This window comes from Pholis gunnellus (genome assembly GCF_910591455.1).
Source record: "Pholis gunnellus genome assembly, chromosome: 17".
NCBI classification, from domain to species: Eukaryota; Metazoa; Chordata; class Actinopteri; order Perciformes; family Pholidae; genus Pholis; species Pholis gunnellus.
The window spans coordinates 17364983-17382498 of NC_136544.1; the positions used below are offsets into that span (position 1 = coordinate 17364983).

At 39.0% G+C, this 17516-nt stretch overlaps 1 protein-coding gene across 1 annotated transcript; it reads left to right on the plus strand.

The window, feature by feature from the left end:
* Positions 1–6498: 6498 nt before the first annotated feature.
* On the plus strand, positions 6499–17248 carry micall2a (mical-like 2a; the record flags this gene model as incomplete). The annotated part of the gene is made up of 17 exons (XM_079178081.1): positions 6499–6641; positions 7034–7082; positions 8338–8479; positions 8597–8763; positions 8992–9122; positions 9198–9707; positions 9854–10038; positions 10893–10947; positions 11420–11613; positions 12662–12766; positions 12954–13018; positions 13200–13323; positions 16205–16307; positions 16620–16693; positions 16776–16890; positions 17032–17078; positions 17169–17248. 17 exons carry the CDS (start codon positions 6499–6501, stop codon positions 17246–17248), a joined length of 2289 nt encoding a protein of 762 aa, XP_079034207.1.
* Between the last annotated feature and the right edge of the window lie 268 nt (positions 17249–17516).

Consider the following 17516-nt stretch of genomic DNA (forward strand, 5'->3'; position numbering starts at 1 on the left):
TAAGGGCTGAGATAAACAATCAATGTGCAAAATTAAAATATCAGGATGAAAAAATTATTCATAGCAGATGTGGTAAATAAATGATGAAGTAAAAAAATGTGACATTAATCCTTGATCTGGTTTTGGCCCATAAAACAATGTTGTTTTGCTAAATTCAAATTCAATCCAAATTCAAAAACTGCAGACTTTATTATTACCTGATAATTATTGGTGATTGTCCCATGTTACACTTTTTAAACAAAGACAGCAGTGAGTTTGGAAGCATTTCATAATCCCATGAGTTAGGTCTTCATCTACCTCACACAATATTTTACATCATACTTCCCTGAGTTGAAACTAAATACAGCATGATTTGTGTGCTGGCATAAATCGAGTTGAAGTTCAACATAAAGTTTGCTACATGAAAACAATGCAAGCACTCTCCGTGTTGCATACATTGTTAATTAGACCATGGGATTAGAGTAGTGAGACAGTCCTCTAACAGTGCAGTGTAACGCTGCCCCCTTCTGGGTATGATGATGTCCTTAGACAGGATAGATGTGATTGATAGTTCAGACAGTAAGTGCTTTTAAAATCCAGCTAATGCATACATTTCTTTTTGCTGTGGTCACAAATCTCCTATTTGTTGTGTGGACCATAGTGAAACTTTAAATGGTGGATTACTCTGCTTAATTCTTTGGAGATCCTGTTGTGTCAAATAAACAATGTATGTCGTGCAATGAATGAGGCTAGTGTTGGTCGCCCACATTTCAAAGACTTGAATAAAACGTATTTTGGTCAAATTTTAAACTACTTTTCAATATGGGTCAGAGAAGCACATTGAAATAATAATTATGTTTCCTTTTCAAGCGGAATTACTCTTTAAACCCTCCTTTTTCTAACAAACTTTAACTTAAGAGTTAATGTCTTATAAAGTTGCAGAAAAATCAAGTTACAAGTTTTCCCTAAAATGTTATGGGACACGCTAATATGGGCTAATTAGGGCACAATCCTTGCATGACAATAGTTGGCCTCAATTAGGCCCCAATTGGGCTCCACACAAAGATGACTGGGGAAAAAAATGTATTGTCACAGTTCCGTTGTTCTCATACTGCACACTCACTAAGATAGCAAGCCTGCAGTTTAAGTACTTCAGAGATCCTACAGCATCGTCCTCCTTTACTGGGACCCCAAAAAGAGGAATTTTAGGAAGCTTTCAATTAAAAATGAATATTTATACTAAGATGAGAGTCCACAATACCTTTACATTTTAAATATTAAGCAGAACATCCTTTGTCGCAAAATAATATGGACCAAGTCAAAGAAAAGCCATATTACAGTATGTCTAAAAAGTTTAAGTATTGTATATTGAAAAAAGTCATATAAAGTATGTCCAAAAAGTTTTTGCCAAATCCATGCAGCGTAGCTAAATTACAGCTGGCTAACCTTAGCTTGCTTGCTCGCTAACGTTGTAGCTAGCAAAATATGAATTACTTCACAAGCTAAAAAAGTCAGTTTAGCTTTAGCATGTCGAATAAAGTAATACATAAGTCACAGTATAGCATGTTAAATAAAGTCATAGTAGGCCTATATTATGTCAAAAAAAGTCATAGTAGTAAAATGTAAATTGGGTAATCTTTTCTTCCAATCAGAGCGGTGAAACGTGCCACGCAAACAAAAAATGAATGATAGAAAGATTTATTATTATTATTTGACTTAATAACTATTATCCACCAAATAATTCAGTTCAAAACAGTTTTAAGGTCTTAAATCCATCAACTGACTAATTCCCAAACTCAGGAGCAGGTGAGATTGGGTGTTGCTATAGTTACCATCAAGTACACGGGATGCAATATATTAGCATTTGAATATGAATTTGCAAACATAGACAGCTTAACAATGTTAAAAGGAGAATTTGTTGAGTTACTTGCAGCAGCTTAAACTTTTGTTCTGACTTGTGACTCTGCAAAGCAATAGAAGACATTTTATTTGTAATATACAGTGTTATTTCATTACTGCTAATGGGTCATAATGTGTGGAGTATTGTGAAAACTGTGCCATGGAAAACATAGTGAACGCTGGACTAGCAAATAGTGAATTCATAAAAGAAGACATTATCTGCCCTTGAGAATAGAATAGAATGCTGGATGGAACACGCACTGTTCTCTGACTCGAATAAATTAGAATGTTGACGTGTCATCTTATGTATGTAGCCAGGTGCTTGTGCAAATTAAACTCAGTATCTTCCAAAACTTTACAGAGGACAGCCGGACAACTCTGAGGCTCTGAGGCTCTGAGGCTCTGAGGTAGGCCGTGGGAAAACCACTGCCCATAATTTATAGTACAGTTTTATTTTATTTGACTGTGGTCAGGCTTCCTGGGGGGCTCCCTGTTGACGTGAAGGTCTATCATCCGGCTAGTTGGCTGAGGCTTTTCAACCTATTACAGTCGGGTGTTGCCCTTTCATGTAAGCAGATTCATGCTCACTGTGTTGAGCTGTTTGGAGAGTGTCCTGCAGTATATGTTAACAACTACATTCTGGTTAGTAGCCCATGGCTTCTCGGAACCAAAGGTGACGGTGAGCGTTCGAACTGTGGGGAAGACTCAGTAGCGCTCTGCCAACTGCAGTTGTAGAAATGTTGTATAGTATGGAAAAAAAACAACTCCACAGAGGACAGCTGGACAGCTCTGAGGTAGGCCGCAGCATATTTTCAGAACTGCCCCCAGGTAGTAGCTGGCTTCTCGGAGCCAATGCTGACGGTGAGCGTTTGAACTGTGAGGAAGACTCAGTCGCGCTCTTGAGTCCTGCCAGTGATAGGTCACTGTGTGGCTTAGTTCGCTGTGTGGGGCAAGCCGCAGGCTGCCGTCAGCAGAGTGTAAAGATGGTCGGCCAGTTTTCAGTGCTACCTGGGGGCAGGAAGTCTTTGTGCCAGTCTGCCTCAGAGCTCACTTCAAGCTTCCCGTGGGTCTGATGTAGGATGCTGTGGTAAGATACTTGCACCAAACTCCTGTCGTGTAAACCAGTAGCATATCTGACCTGTAACTTTGGATTCAGAATAGACTTTGACTGCTACCACTTTTTGTAATTTGGCTCAGGATGTTTGGTGCCACCATACTGATTTTAGGATTACCAAATCCCTCCTTGAATATCAAATTGTTCACATTGATTATTTACTTAGTAGAATAAAAAAGAGCTTAGCTTACAGGAGAGAAAGGAAAATGTAGACGTCTTTATTTAAAAAATATAATGAAATTAAATGTATTATAGTTGTCATTATATACATATGAAATTCAAGCTCTGCATTTAACCAATCCCTAGCATATTGGGAGCAGTGGGCTGGGTTTATTGTCTTGCTCAGGTATACTTCGGCACAGGACATGTAGCAGGCAAGGATGAAACCACTGGCCTTGCGGTTACCGGACGACCCTCTCTACCCAATGAGCCACGGTATTTATAATCACACAGTTGTAGAAATGTTGTATAGTATGGAAAAAAAACAACTCCACAGAGGACAGCTGGACAGCTCTGAGGTAGGCCGCAGCATATTTTCAGAACTGCCCCCAGGTAGTAGCTGGCTTCTCGGAGCCAATGCTGACGGTGAGCGTTTGAACTGGGGGGAAGACTCAGTCGCGCTCTTGAGTCCTGCCAGTGATAGGTCACTGTGTGGCTTAGTTCGCTGTGTGGGGCAAGCCGCAGGCTGCCGTCAGCAGAGTGTAAAGATGGTCGGCCAGTTTTCAGTGCTACCTGGGGGCAGGAAGTCTTTGCGCCAGTCTGCCTCAGAGCTTCCGGTGTGTCCGATTTAGGATGCTGTGGTAAGATACTTGCACCAAACTCCTGTCGTGTATACCAGTAGCATATCTGACCTGTAACTTTGGATTCAGAATAGACTTTGACTGCTACCACTTTTTGTAATTTGGCTCAGGATGCCTTGATTTTTGTACAATTACACTTGTTTTAACTTATATTCAGGAGGTTTTCATGTCACATAAACATGAGCAGCCTCCCCTCTCCAACCCAAACACATTAACCAATGTACCTGTAGTGTTACCTCAACAATTATGGATATAATAGAATACAAATAAATACAATGAAATAAATGAAAGGAAATAAAGGAAAAAAGAGAGTTCTGTCATTGCCTGTATTAATAGAGAGCCGGCCAACCAGATTTTAACTTGAGTTTTGTTCAAAAGGCAAATTATTATTTCACTTTTCACAATAAAATGAACGAATGTGAAAAGCAAATTCCTTCTTTAAGCTGAAAAGGACAATTTGTCCGAAGAAGAATGTAATAGATTTCTTTTTTTCTGCATTGTAAAATAAATGTACATTATTTCTGCTCTTCAGAAACATTTTAAGAACTCCAATATGTTGATACTCTTTGAAAAATACCTGCTTTTTGTGTGCTGCCAACCTAAAGTCCTCACGTGAAGTCATTCGATCAGAGGAAACGCTTCGTCAGGCTTCACGTGACGAGTGTGTTGTTTGAAATCCTGCCTCAAGTTAATGTGTGCGTGTGTGTGTGTGTCTATTGTACACGTTTGGTAAAAGTTATCAGATTCAAAACCACAAAGTAGAGCTGATTAATGTCAAAACTTTGGCTCAAACTAAAGGGGTTTGTGATGTTTGTGAAGTTTTGGACATGCTCTCACCTCTGGGTACTTCTTGTGCTTGAGGTACTCGTTGATGGACGGGTGGAAGTACAAGAAAGGTTAGTATGTGGTTTCGGCCTCTGCCGTTAGCTGGGGGTGTTCTGTTCTTTCTGCTCACATTTTAACAGAAGCTGCAGTGTCACTAGGATTCATCCATCACGATGGGGTTCTTATTTCCTGATTGGTCTGGCATTCAAGACTCCGATTGTGCCTTGGTACTCTTCTCCATCCTGACATCACCAGTCCATTCCAATAATCCCACAGCTGTCTCTTCTGAGCTAGGAGGTTGGAAGAGATGTTTGACACTCACAGTCAGGGGGCTGTGATTACCCCTGAGCAGCTCACCACTGTGCTTCTTTATTAAAGTGACTGTAAATAGTTGAGCCTTGTGTATATTTTTAATGATTTACAGACTGTTGACTATAAGAGGTACTGGTGATGTGGTTTTGGGATTGGGCAGGGTCTAGTTTGTTTTCATTGTTTGCAGTTTTTGTATAGCATAGTATAGCATGTATAGCATGTTGAAAAGGTCATAGTATAGTATGTGAAAACAAGTCACACAAAAGTCAGTGTAGTATGTAGAAAAAAAATCGTAGTAGAGTATTTTGAATAAAGTCATAGCATGTCGAAAAAAGACACGGAATAGTATGTCGAAAAATGTCGGTATAATATGATGAAAGAAGTCACAAAAAAGTCATAATATAGTATGTAAAAAAAGTCATAAAAAAGTCATAGTATATAGTATGTAAAAAAAGTCACAGTATAGTATGTCCAACATAGTCATAAAGTCATAGTATAGTATGTCCAACATAGTCATAAAGTCATAGTATAGTATGTCAAATTAAAATTGCAAAGTCATAAAAGACAAGAGTAATAGTATAGTGTGTTAAAAAGTCATAACAATGTCAAATTAATATATTATATCATGTCAAAAATTACTTTAAAATGTCAGTTTAGTACGTTGATAAAAGTCATTTAAAAGCGGTAGTATATTATGTCAAAAAGGTCATAAAAAATGTGCAGTAGTTTGGTTACAAAAAAATAAAAAGGTCTGTAGGATACAAAAACTAATGAAGACGTCATAGTGTATATATATATATATATATATATATATATATATATATATATATATATATATATATAGTATAGTATAGTATTCAAAAAAAAAAATCTGTATTGTATGTCAAAAACATTAAAGGTAAAGTATGTCGAAGAAAGTCACAAAGTCATTGTATAGTATGCTGAAAAATTATCAAAGTATAGTGTCGAAAAGGTCGTAAAACGTCACAGTATAGTTTGACGGATATAGTCACACTGCCATTGTATATTGTATGTCAAGAATAATGGAATAATATGTCATAGTTTAGTATACCATAAAGAAATCGCACCAAAAATATCACAGTACAGCATATCATTAAAAGTTTGATCAAAATGTCATGGTTTAGTGTGCCATGAAAATGTTGTCGTATAATATGCCAAAAAAAAGGGACGCCACATGAAGATATTAGCATTTATTCAGTTTGCAAGATTGCAACAAAAAAAAAGCATGAATTATGCACACCAGATAAACTATTTGCCTTTCAGTCGAGTTGTATTCAACTGCTGTTAATGACGATTCAGCAGTCGGTGTCAATTAGTGTAATGAGCGGAGAAACGCACACCACCAGCTCGTCCCGCAGTCCCGGCTGTCATTCAGGTAAAAGAAGGAAACAGGACACAGCTGCAGCGCCGCAGTTCACGGCCAAACCCTGAACAGACGCACTTTGTTTTTACCTCTCTTTCCTCCGACTCCTCCACGTTGAAACCTCCGCCTGTTGCACACGTCGTCTGTACCGACGGAACAGTGTCTCTGTCTGTCGCGCAGGGAGCATGGCTGCCATCAAGGCTTTGGAGCAGTGGTGTAAAATGCAGTGTGATGGCTACCGAGATGTGGCCATCACCAACATGACGACCTCATTCAAGAACGGATTGGCTTTCTGTGCGCTTATACACAAGTACAGACCGGACCTGATGTAAGTTTTAACCTTTGAAAAATGTGATTAAGGAGCTGATATTCTGCCGGAGTTTGGTTGCCTGCCGTTTTTGAGTCCTGCGGCAACCTGGATAAACTGCAATACATTATTTTACAAGGGAGTAAAGTAACAGTATCGCCCCCCAGTTACCCCCCCCCCCCCCCCCTATCATGTGTAAGATTTGTAGATGATGCCTTGATCGTGTAACTTTCCTTATTAGTTTTTAATATATCTTTAATATTTACTTTGAAATCCTCAAAGGCTTCTTTAGATGATGTTCTCACCACTATGACTAACCTCTCTCTCTCTCTCTCTCTCTCTCTCTCTCTCTCTCTCTCTCTCTCTCTCTCTCTCTCTCTCTCTCTCCATTCATTGTATTTCTGTTTTCCCAGAGACTATGACTCACTCAAAGAGGAGGATGTGTTTGAGAACAACAGACTGGTAAGATGTCAAGTTGTTGAACTTTTTGCCACATTGTGTAGAACAGAGATCATAGTGGAGCTTCAAAATCTGATGTAACATAAAACATCACTTCATTAACCCCTTACATATGACGGCACCGCCAAAGATACACACTGTGTTTGTTCTCCACTTGGCATTTACTGTTTGCAGCATATTGTTATATTTAGCTGTTTCAACATTTTACCAGCAGAGCAATTTCAGCAGAAGCTGCTTGGTAGAAAGTACATTTCTCTAGTACTTTAAGACTCCTATCAAACTTAATACTTCTGAATCTTTACTCTGCTTCTGTCCACTTGACCTCATTTATTTTGTTAACCCCACCTTGACCTGAGCAGCACAACTGGGACCTCTCCATTATTTAGTCTTCTTCCATTTTACCAGCTTCCTGCGGAGGGTTACAGGCCCTGCACTCCGTATGACGTCCTTGTTGTCTTGGATGATCCTGGCAGTGTCAGCAACAAACCTGAGCTCAGGGGAGAGGCTCTCCAGGCTATTCATTTTGAATGAGGCTTGCTATCGTCTGGCAATTGATCCTGATGATGACAGTTCACTCAAAGCCACTGTTGTTTAATTCTTGAATGTTACAAAGAGGAACTTTAAACAAGATTATTTGTGGCCACAGAATAATGTTTTATCAGGTTTTAGTTTTGATCAACTGTTGACGATGCTCCCTGTACCGAAACATGAGAATGTGAATGTTACAGTAATTCACACCCTTCTATATTTCATGAAAAGTGTCATGTTTCTTACAGGTGTTTATTTTACGAGTTGTTAAATAAGAGATTGTCTGCGTGTATTTGTAGGAAAACCAGCAAAACAGATCCTCACATTCTTTGTCTTTTGTGCTCTTCTTTTTATATAAACAGACTTGGTATTCAGTAGGGCTTTGCTTTAAATTTAATGAGCATGTCCAGGCTGATCCTAAACAATGCCCCGATATCCTGCTCCCTCCATTCCCTTTCTTATCCCTACAAGCTCACAGGAAGTGTGCCATTCATTATACAGCCCTTTCCAGACCTCTCTGTTCCGAGCCACAGAATACTTCTAGTCTGTTTAAAGTAGATTGTATTGTCTGACATTTTTACACATGCTGTAATTGTAGGAGCTGACATTACAGATCCCAGTAAAAAACATGTTTTTTATACGGCGTTGCGATGTGTTTACTTAGTGCATCATACACTAACAGTAAATGAGCCAAGACCTGTTTATTAAACTGTTTAATTTTGTTCTTAAGGCTTTTCAGGTCGCAGAGGAGAATTTGGGGATTCCAGCTTTGTTAGATGCAGAAGATATGGTGGCTTTAAGGATCCCAGACAGGCTGAGCATTCTTACCTACGTCTCCCAGTACTACAACTACTTCAAAAGACGGCCTCCCAGTGAGAATATGGCTGGTTCAAATATCCTTAGCAACTGTGTAGATATGTTTGAGTTGCCAGTTCTTCCTTGTGCTATAGTGTGATGATTGACACTGATGGTGTTTTACTTTTCCTCAGTGGGAGGTGTAAAAAGGCCAGCAGAGGGCTCCAAGGAGGAGCCATCGGAGAAGAAAAATCTCCCAGTGGTTGCCAAAAGCTTTGTGTCTAAAAACGCCATTGAGAATCGTTTACCTTCCACTCTCACTGCCCAGACCTCACCCAAGCTGGCCAGAGCTGCTGTTCCGGTCAGTGCTCATGTCAGAACGCATCCTCAAACATTTAAAATTGTGGTTGTGTTTACAGTACATCTTTGTCTTACACCATTACTGTTTTAAATTATTTATATATATATATATATATCTCTCAGAACAAGGAGGATTTTGTTTATTTTCAGTGGGTTAGTTAATGTTAATAAGTTAAATGAAATACCTTTTTGGATAGAGCATTAGCTCAGTTTTAGTTTTCTTTCACAGAAAGCAGTTCGTCCAGAAAACACCAACAAAAATGGGACTCTCAATAGCAAATGTGTTGCATGCAAGAGTCATGTTCATCTGGTTCAGAGGCACTTTGTGGAAGGCAAGCTCTATCACAGAAGCTGTTTCAAGTAAGAATGGAATCAATATTCATTGATACTTTCCTGTCGTGTACTGTTTATTTCATGCTAATAAACTTCCACCAGATGCAGTGAATGCTCCAGCGTCCTTCATGCAGGAGGCTACAAACCTGGGAAGAATCCAGATACTTTTATCTGCAACGCCCACCAGAACAGTTGCAAACCATCCTCCTCCGAAGCAGGGATCAAGAACGGACCCGCCAGTTCAGCTGGGCGACTAAATAGTGCCAGCCGGACCCAGCCTGCACCACGCCCATCTTCTGTGCTTTCAGCCCCTCTGAATATTGTCCTGAAGCCAGTCAGTCCTACTCCACCTTCCCAGTCCTGGACGGCCTCAGCCCATAAGACGCAGACGGCCCGGCAGAGGTTTTTTCAGGCTGCAGCGCCAGTCATGGAGACCTCGATAAGTAACAAGAAGCCTACAGAGCCCTCAAGTGTTTTAGGAAGGTCAAAGGTCCCGCTGGGTCCTGATGATGAGAAGAGCAGAGCCAGGACAACCATTGGAAAGAAATTGGCAGAGGAAAACTGCAACAATAACAACAAACGCCCGTTCACCATCCGATCAGCAGAGAGACGGTGAGTATTGTACTGTATACTTTCTGTGGCCATGAATGGATTCTCCTTTGCAATATTTGGATATTTCTAGTCTGTCCCACTGTCTGTATAGTTCTGTAATGACTTCTGTTATATAGGCTGATGGTGAGGGTTTCCCCTCTCTGCAGGTTTGGAGATGAGCCAAGTTCAGCTGACAGCCCTGGTTTGAGAAAAGACAAATGCAGCCAAGTCCCAGCAGGAAACTGGGCAGGACAGCTCTCCACCAGCCAGACAAACAATAAGGAACAGCCATGTCTGAAGGCCATCAACAAAGACAACACAAGGCCAACAACTGTACACACTACTGCCAAAGGCAAGCGCTACTAAATTCATTTCAGTTGTTCTTGATCCATTATTTGACATCCAGCCAACATCCATCCCCACCCTCATTCTTCCTGTCTGTCTCACAACGCATTCATTGAAAACAAAGCCCTTTTGTCATCTTTGCCCTATTTATACAGCCACGATGTGGCCACAATGCTGGATACTGACATTTAAATTTCTGTCTCACACTTTTAATGAACTTTCATAGTTGAACTGTCACAGTTGAACTGTCACTCCTCAGATGGATGTGTACGCATGGGTGCAGCATCCTGACAGTCGGGTACTTTTCAGACAAAAACACAATTACTGTTGGTTTTTAATAGAAATGGTCATCACATTTTTTTTACAGAAGTTTTCCTATCATGTAAAGTAATTATGTTGCCTGTTAATATGGATCACATACTGACCGTTACTCCAACTCTTTTGGAAATAGAGATCACCTCAAATTGAACAGTTTGTGAATTTATCTGCTTGTCTCATGCACAGATTAGAGCCTAATTTGGGTCTTTAATACAGATATGCAGGTGAGAATCAGTTACGTTAGGGCATTATTGTGAGAGACTAGATAATGAAACCAGTAGCTGCACTTATTATGAGCTGTTCATGTTCATGTGACAAGGAGACGAGTATAGGGAGTCTTTTGTTTACTGTGTTCAAGAAGTTGAATTATTTTGAGTGCACACGTAATTGCTAAATCAGATGTCAAATAAAAGTAAATGTGACAATGTCCCACTAGTTTTGAAATTTGGAATGATCTCAAATTCAAATGACAGATGAAGTAGTGATAAGCTCTGCTTTTAATTCATTCCCTCAACTTCTTCTGTCTAAATCATTTGTCTGCAGATCCAGTCTGGGGGCAATTGAAGCTCAAACCTGTGAAACTCGAGCTAGGTTTAAAGTAAGTATCCTCAATCTTCTTAATTTTCACTATTGCCTCATAACTCACTAGGTGGACGTGGGAAATGTCACACAGGTGGACAAGATTTGTCTTCAAATAACGCTGACCATTCAGCTTATTCACTCTCCAGAATGCAGAATCGCCGAGCTTCTTCCGTCTCGGTTAATGTTGACTGGCTGAGAGTGCAGCAGCTAGCTCTGTCCCCCATCCTAACAAGCCCAAGGGAGTGCCGGGCCTGAACCTTTCCCACTCTTAACACTAGATTCTCTCATTTCTAATCCCTGCTGATGATTCCTCCAATCCCTACCTTTTATCATTACAAAGTAAAAGGTGAGGCCTGTTGTTATATTTTCATTCTTTAAGCTCAGTCTACACAGTAGGTGTATTAAATGTGTTAGATAAATGCTACTTTTATGCTGTTTTTAAAATGGTAACACACTTGAAGGATCATTTCATTGTGTCTTTCTCACAGAGATGCTGAAGCCTTTACTGAGCAACATAAATCTGGATTCAAGTCCACGACGTCCTCTTATGTCCCCAATAGAACAACGAGGTCTCCCTCAGCGCCAACACCTGCAGTACCTCCAGTTAGTTTTGCTCTGTTCGATCATGAACACTTCAGGGAAATCTCTCTGCAGAAACCACAGCTTTGTTCTGGAAACCTTGGTGAGTACCTTTTTTGTACTGTAATCATTTTCTGCTAGAATTTACACTCATTGTCGTCAGTGTTATTTTTCAATAAGGTGCATTGTGGCATAGAATATAGTACATGTAACTTTTTTTAAACTTGTCTAGGCAGACTGTCTATAATATGTTATGTAGTATGTGTTAAATATACTATTTGCAAATGTCCAATATCCCCACTGTCTTTTAGCAAGCTTTCTGGTCTTTGCCAATTCCTGAGGGAAATATTTGGCTTCTTATGTCATAATAATTTTCCACTATGTTCACCAGCTAGTCGCTAACTGTGTCAGCTTTTTCGCTAAAACCAGTTGCCTGCTGTTGCTGGCGCCATGAGAACGGGGATAGTGAACCAAAACAGCAAAGTTTTGTCCGAACAGCTAAACATTGGGCATTGTTCATCAAGTTGTTCCTAAGAAAAGTCTGCCAGATTCATGACGTCCTCTTAAACCGCAGAAATGTTCGTACCTGTTTTCTTGTAATGATGACTCCAATTGACAGTTGATCCTAATTAGCATTGGTTAACAGCCTGCCATCCACACAGAAAGGCATGATACTGCAGGGTTGTGTTGGAAATTGAAATGAAAAGTTGAGAAATTAGTCAAGAATGTCTAAAGAAAGTGGAGCGCCGGACTCCACACATTTAAAATAACTTCAAAGTGGAGTTACTTGCAGCAAGTGAACGGCAAACTGTCATATTAAGCGTCAGTAGTGGATATAAAACGGCACCAAAAAAAGGATGCATGGGATACTATTACCTGTTCAGTGTTAAAAGAGTTAGTGTGGCATTTATTTATTTTTCAAGACCATAATGCTTTGTGAAAAAAATATTATTTAAAAATGCTATATCAAGCAACTGTAAAATAATGGTGTGCTCTGTGTGAGTGTGTGTGTGTGTGTACACTATAGATTCTGTTGTTACTACACAATTCCCAAATATGACTGATTGACAGCCCAACTTTGTGATCCCAACATTAGCAGATTGAGCTCTCTGCAGATCTACAGCATGTGAACCTTCTTGTCCTTATTTTAGGTTTCAAACATGGGAGTTACTCGCCTGTGAAATCCCCAAACAGACGGCCAGCTGTGGAATCTATTAGCTCATCGACTGCTTCAGCCAATCACAGAAATCCGTCAGGTTGGTTCTCAGCTTTTTAATAATGTCATAATCAAAACCACACATACATGGCCGAAGCCATCTTGTTGATTTCATATAAGCAGTCATTTCTTTACTGAAAATAAATCAGGTGAAGTCATATGTGACAATGCTTTTCTGAAAAGCTGCCATGAAAGGACTATCTAATCCTATTTTATCTACCTCTTAGGTGCTAAAAAGGGAAAGTATTTGTCACCCACCAACGCCTCCAGGACTGAAATGAGGTCACCCTCTGTAAGTTCCCTCCATTAAGTCTCTTAAGAGATTAATTAACAGCTCTACAAATATGCTTTCATTATATTCCCAGTAAAAAATGGACGACCTTCTTTACGTTTAAGTGTCCAAAGTCGGAATTTTCAAATTAAAGTTATCTATACTTATACTTTGACTCTTAAGTTCTTTTGTTTTGTATCAGGTGAAGTCTTATCACATTCCAGCGGAGCAGATTGAGAGGGACCTGAATGATATTGAGACAAACTTGGCTCATTTGGAGCAGGAGGGTGTGGAGCTGGAAAAGAAACTCCGCAGCTGTGAGGAAGGTACTTTATTCCTATCACTCTTCCTCTGCAACAATTTTGTTTGCCTCCGCGCCGGCAACTGACGTGGCCAGAGGCATTATGTTTTCAGTTCGTCTGTCCATACGTACGTCCGCTTCAATCTCATGAACACAATATCTCATGAATGCTTTGAGTGAATTCTTTTTCAAATTTGGCAAAAAATGTCCACCTGGATTTAAAGATGAACTGATTAGAATTTGGTGATTTAAGGTCAAGGTCATTCTGACCTCACTAGACACACTTTTGGCCATAACTCAAGAATTCATATGCTAATTTCACACAAATGTCTTAAAAGATACAATTATATGTTGTGATGATGTTTCTGACACATGGATGTGAACTGCAACTTGACTGGGTGAGGCATACACAACCACAAGGCAGGAATTCTAGTTTCCATTTTCTTCCTTTTCCTTGTTTAGACATGCCCACAAAATTGAATGTTGACATGTCGGAAACAAGCTGTGCAATTTTTTAAAATACACACTCCCTCAATCTCACTTATTCTGAGGCAGAAGTTGTATATTCAATGGTCAATTTTGCTCTCTTGCAGTGAATAAACCTGACACAAACTTTGATATTTTATTGTATTTGTGCAAACTGCTGAATCCCACTGCTGCTTCAGTGAGAGCGTCTCTGATGCAGAGTTGTGTCCCGGTTGCCTCACACGGGACACACACACACATTAACTTGCCATCAGCTGGAGCTGTGTGTGTGTGTGTGTGTGTGTGTGTGTGTGTGTGTGTGTGTGTGTGTGTGTGTGTGTGTGTGTGTGTGTGTGTGTGTGTGTGTGTGTGTGTGTGTGTGTGTGTGTGTGTGTGTGTGTGTGTGTGTGTGTGTGTGTGTGTGTGTGTGTGAGTGATTTATCTGCGTGATTTATCTGCCATTTCTATTACTGTTTTTGCAGCCAAATGAGGTGAGAGGAACAGACAGCCCACAGGGATGTTGCTTCTCTTTTGAGGTAGTGGGAGTAGGGGGCCTGATTGCTTTGCTCAAGGTCAACATGACTTGGGTATAGTAATATATATTCTGGTCGATTGCGTCGTTTTTTTTCTTCTTCTCCTATTCGCCAACCAGGAAGCCTGAGCATGCAATCGCTTGGCCAGGATTTGACATCAATTGCACACTAAATAGGAGATCGTCTATACCTCTCAACTTATCGTCTTAAAAACTCAACCCTGGCACTCAAGTTTAATTCAGAATAAAATCACGTTTGTTCTGGTGATGGCAGAATATAGACTGTTTTGTCATTGGTCCCAGTCATGATCTGTCCTTATTGTAAATGTGACTTTGGTGTGTGTTTTAATGGATTAGTCACTAATTGGGTTTGGCAAATATTCATTCTAAAAATCTATTGATCCACCTACTCAAGTATTCCAGAAAATGCAAGCTGTGTTGCAGTGCATATCATAATACAGTGGTGGACTGAAGGAATGCCTAAACCATGAATACTGCTTTAGGAAAATACTGAAACGGCCGATAACGTTTTAGATTCATGTTTTGGGTTTAAATAAATTAAAGCTAATCCCTACTGGATTTTTGCTAAATCATTATTAAATAAGTGATGAAGACAAATCTGTGCTTCAGCATGTATTCCCTCTGTGTTGCTCTACATCCCCTGCATGTTAAATTGCATATTTAGATCATGTTTGGAGGTTTGGATGAGGAATTATACTATAGGTGGGAATGCAGGGGCCTGTGTATTTACTGTAGGGCTGCAACTAATCATTATTTTATTTAAGATTAATCAATTTATGTTTTTTTTTTACATAAAATGTCAGAAAATTGAGAAATGTTCATTATAATTTCCTAAGGTGACATTTAAAATGCTTGTTTTGTGTGACCAGCAGTCTAAAACACAGAGATATTTATCTTTATCTTCATATGTGACAAAGCAAAAAGCAACACATTCTCACATTTGAGAAACTGCAAACGGAGAATGTTTGGTGTTTATGTAAGCGATGAATCAATTATTGAAATAGTTAGTTGTCTTATTGACTTATCATTTTGGTGTTTTAGAAAATAAATTGAACCCGGGGTCAAATAAAATAATTGCCCAAGCTTTTAGTGAGAAAAAGGAAAGTTATGTTCTATGCTGGGGGGGATGACTGATAATGTTAACTATACAGTAAATTAATTAAATTCTTAACCGATGTACATATCTTCTACAGCACATGGCGGTAATGTTTACATTAAGATAAAAGTATCAGATTTCGGGTTACCTACACCTAAGGTGCAGCGCTGTGTATTATTGACTGCTACAGTCCTGTAAGTGAAGTGTTGAAATGGGAGGGGAGTCACCCTCCATCTCAACAATCCTGCAGCCAGATAAACCCAAAACCTCACTTATTATTGCACTCAATTATATTTGTGTTTAGTACAGTCATATGAAAACTAGGAGTTGATCTAGTTAACATAAAATGTGCTATGATTCTGGATGAGGGGAGGCTTCTTATATTAAATAAAATGATTAAAATACATTTAAACAACCACAATATTAAATAGGAATGAAAACAATTATTCTTCAGCTTGCTCTATAACCTCAGTCACTGTATTATTTGATATCAGGAGCGCACTGAGCACAAATTATATTTAAATATTGCCATCTGAACACTGAAATCGCTGAGCTTAATTTGTCCCTGGAGAATTTCCTTCGCTCACAAGTAAGAAACATTTAGTTGAACTCCATTAAACTGGAAAGTAAATGCACATTTTCCAGAAATTTCTGCAAGGTCGACAGGTGTTATACTTTTTTTATTTGTACGTGTATATATGTACCCACACATTAGTGCCTAGATAATAGAACTTCATAAAAGATTGTCACGAATTGTATCTTAACATTAATAAATGTTGCAATGTGTTCCAGAGGGGGAGGGAGATATATTAATGGACCCACTGATGGTCGACTGGTTCAACTTGATTCGAAAGAAGCAGATGTACATTCGGAAGGAGTCGGAGCTTGTATACATGTGAGTTGTAGCTTTAATCATCTCATAGTATTGGTTTAATTGATTCTATTAGGGAGCTTTTTACTGCAGTCTGTTTAACTTTGTGCCAAAGTTATTTTCTTTTTTTAATTACACAAAATAACGTATTGCCCTGAAATATTTTCCAATGGTATTTATTGTTCCTATGCACTTTTTCTATAACGCTAGAAATAATTCCAATTTATTAACTGTCAAACCAAATGTATTTTTCAAAATATTTCAGCTGCATGTGTTGTTCATAATTAATGAGGTTTAGTTTTTTTTATATATGTGATAACTCGATGCATATCTCAGAGCCAGGATTCAGGAGCTGGAGCAGCAGCAGCCAGGTGTGGAGGGGGAACTTCGCAGGCTGCTGGAGAAGCCAGGTAGAGATCAGACTCTCTTCTGAACATCCCCTCTGTTAGATTTATTTTTCCAGCTCTAAAAACTGTAAATGTGATGTTACAGATCATTTAAAGTCTAGAGAGGAGCAACAGCGGGAGAAGAAGTTGATGCAGAGACTGATGGAGATAGTGGACGGCAGAAATGCAATAGTGGAGGGTCTGGATGAAGACAGGCTGAGGTAACACGATCCATCTTAAAAAACATTTTTACATTACATGAGTGATCTGTAATGCAGAGCGATACTCGTAATATTACACATTGATATGCAAATAAGACTAAATGCTAAACTAGAGTTTTATTTTTTTAAAATCAAATTCAGGGAAGTGGAGGAGGATCAGCAGTTGAATGAAATGATGCAAAATCTTGGTAAGTATTGCATGAAAGCCTTTTTCTTTTAGACATGATATTCCAATTTGAATGCATCATTCTAATATGCACTATCTTTTTGGTAAATAGGAGTAAAGAAAGCCAAAAATAAGAGGAAATCCTCCATCTCAAAACTGTTCAGGCGAAGAAGTAAAAGACGAGTGGAATGAAGGTATTTCTTTACTAAATTTACATTATTATCCCACCTTTTAAAATGGTTCAAGGTTTTTACATTCAAGTACTGCAGTACATAGTGTGCTAATGAGAAGGCAAATGAAGAGATGTCAAATAGGGAAGCGTAATGGATAAAATCATGTGTTTCTAGTTGTTTCAGAATATTTCAAGCTAAAAGTTAAGTTTAAATTGTATTTATGTTCAACATTCACTTTCAGTTCTTTGCTGTTATTCAAGTGAAGTTAGATTTTCTAAATGATTCAA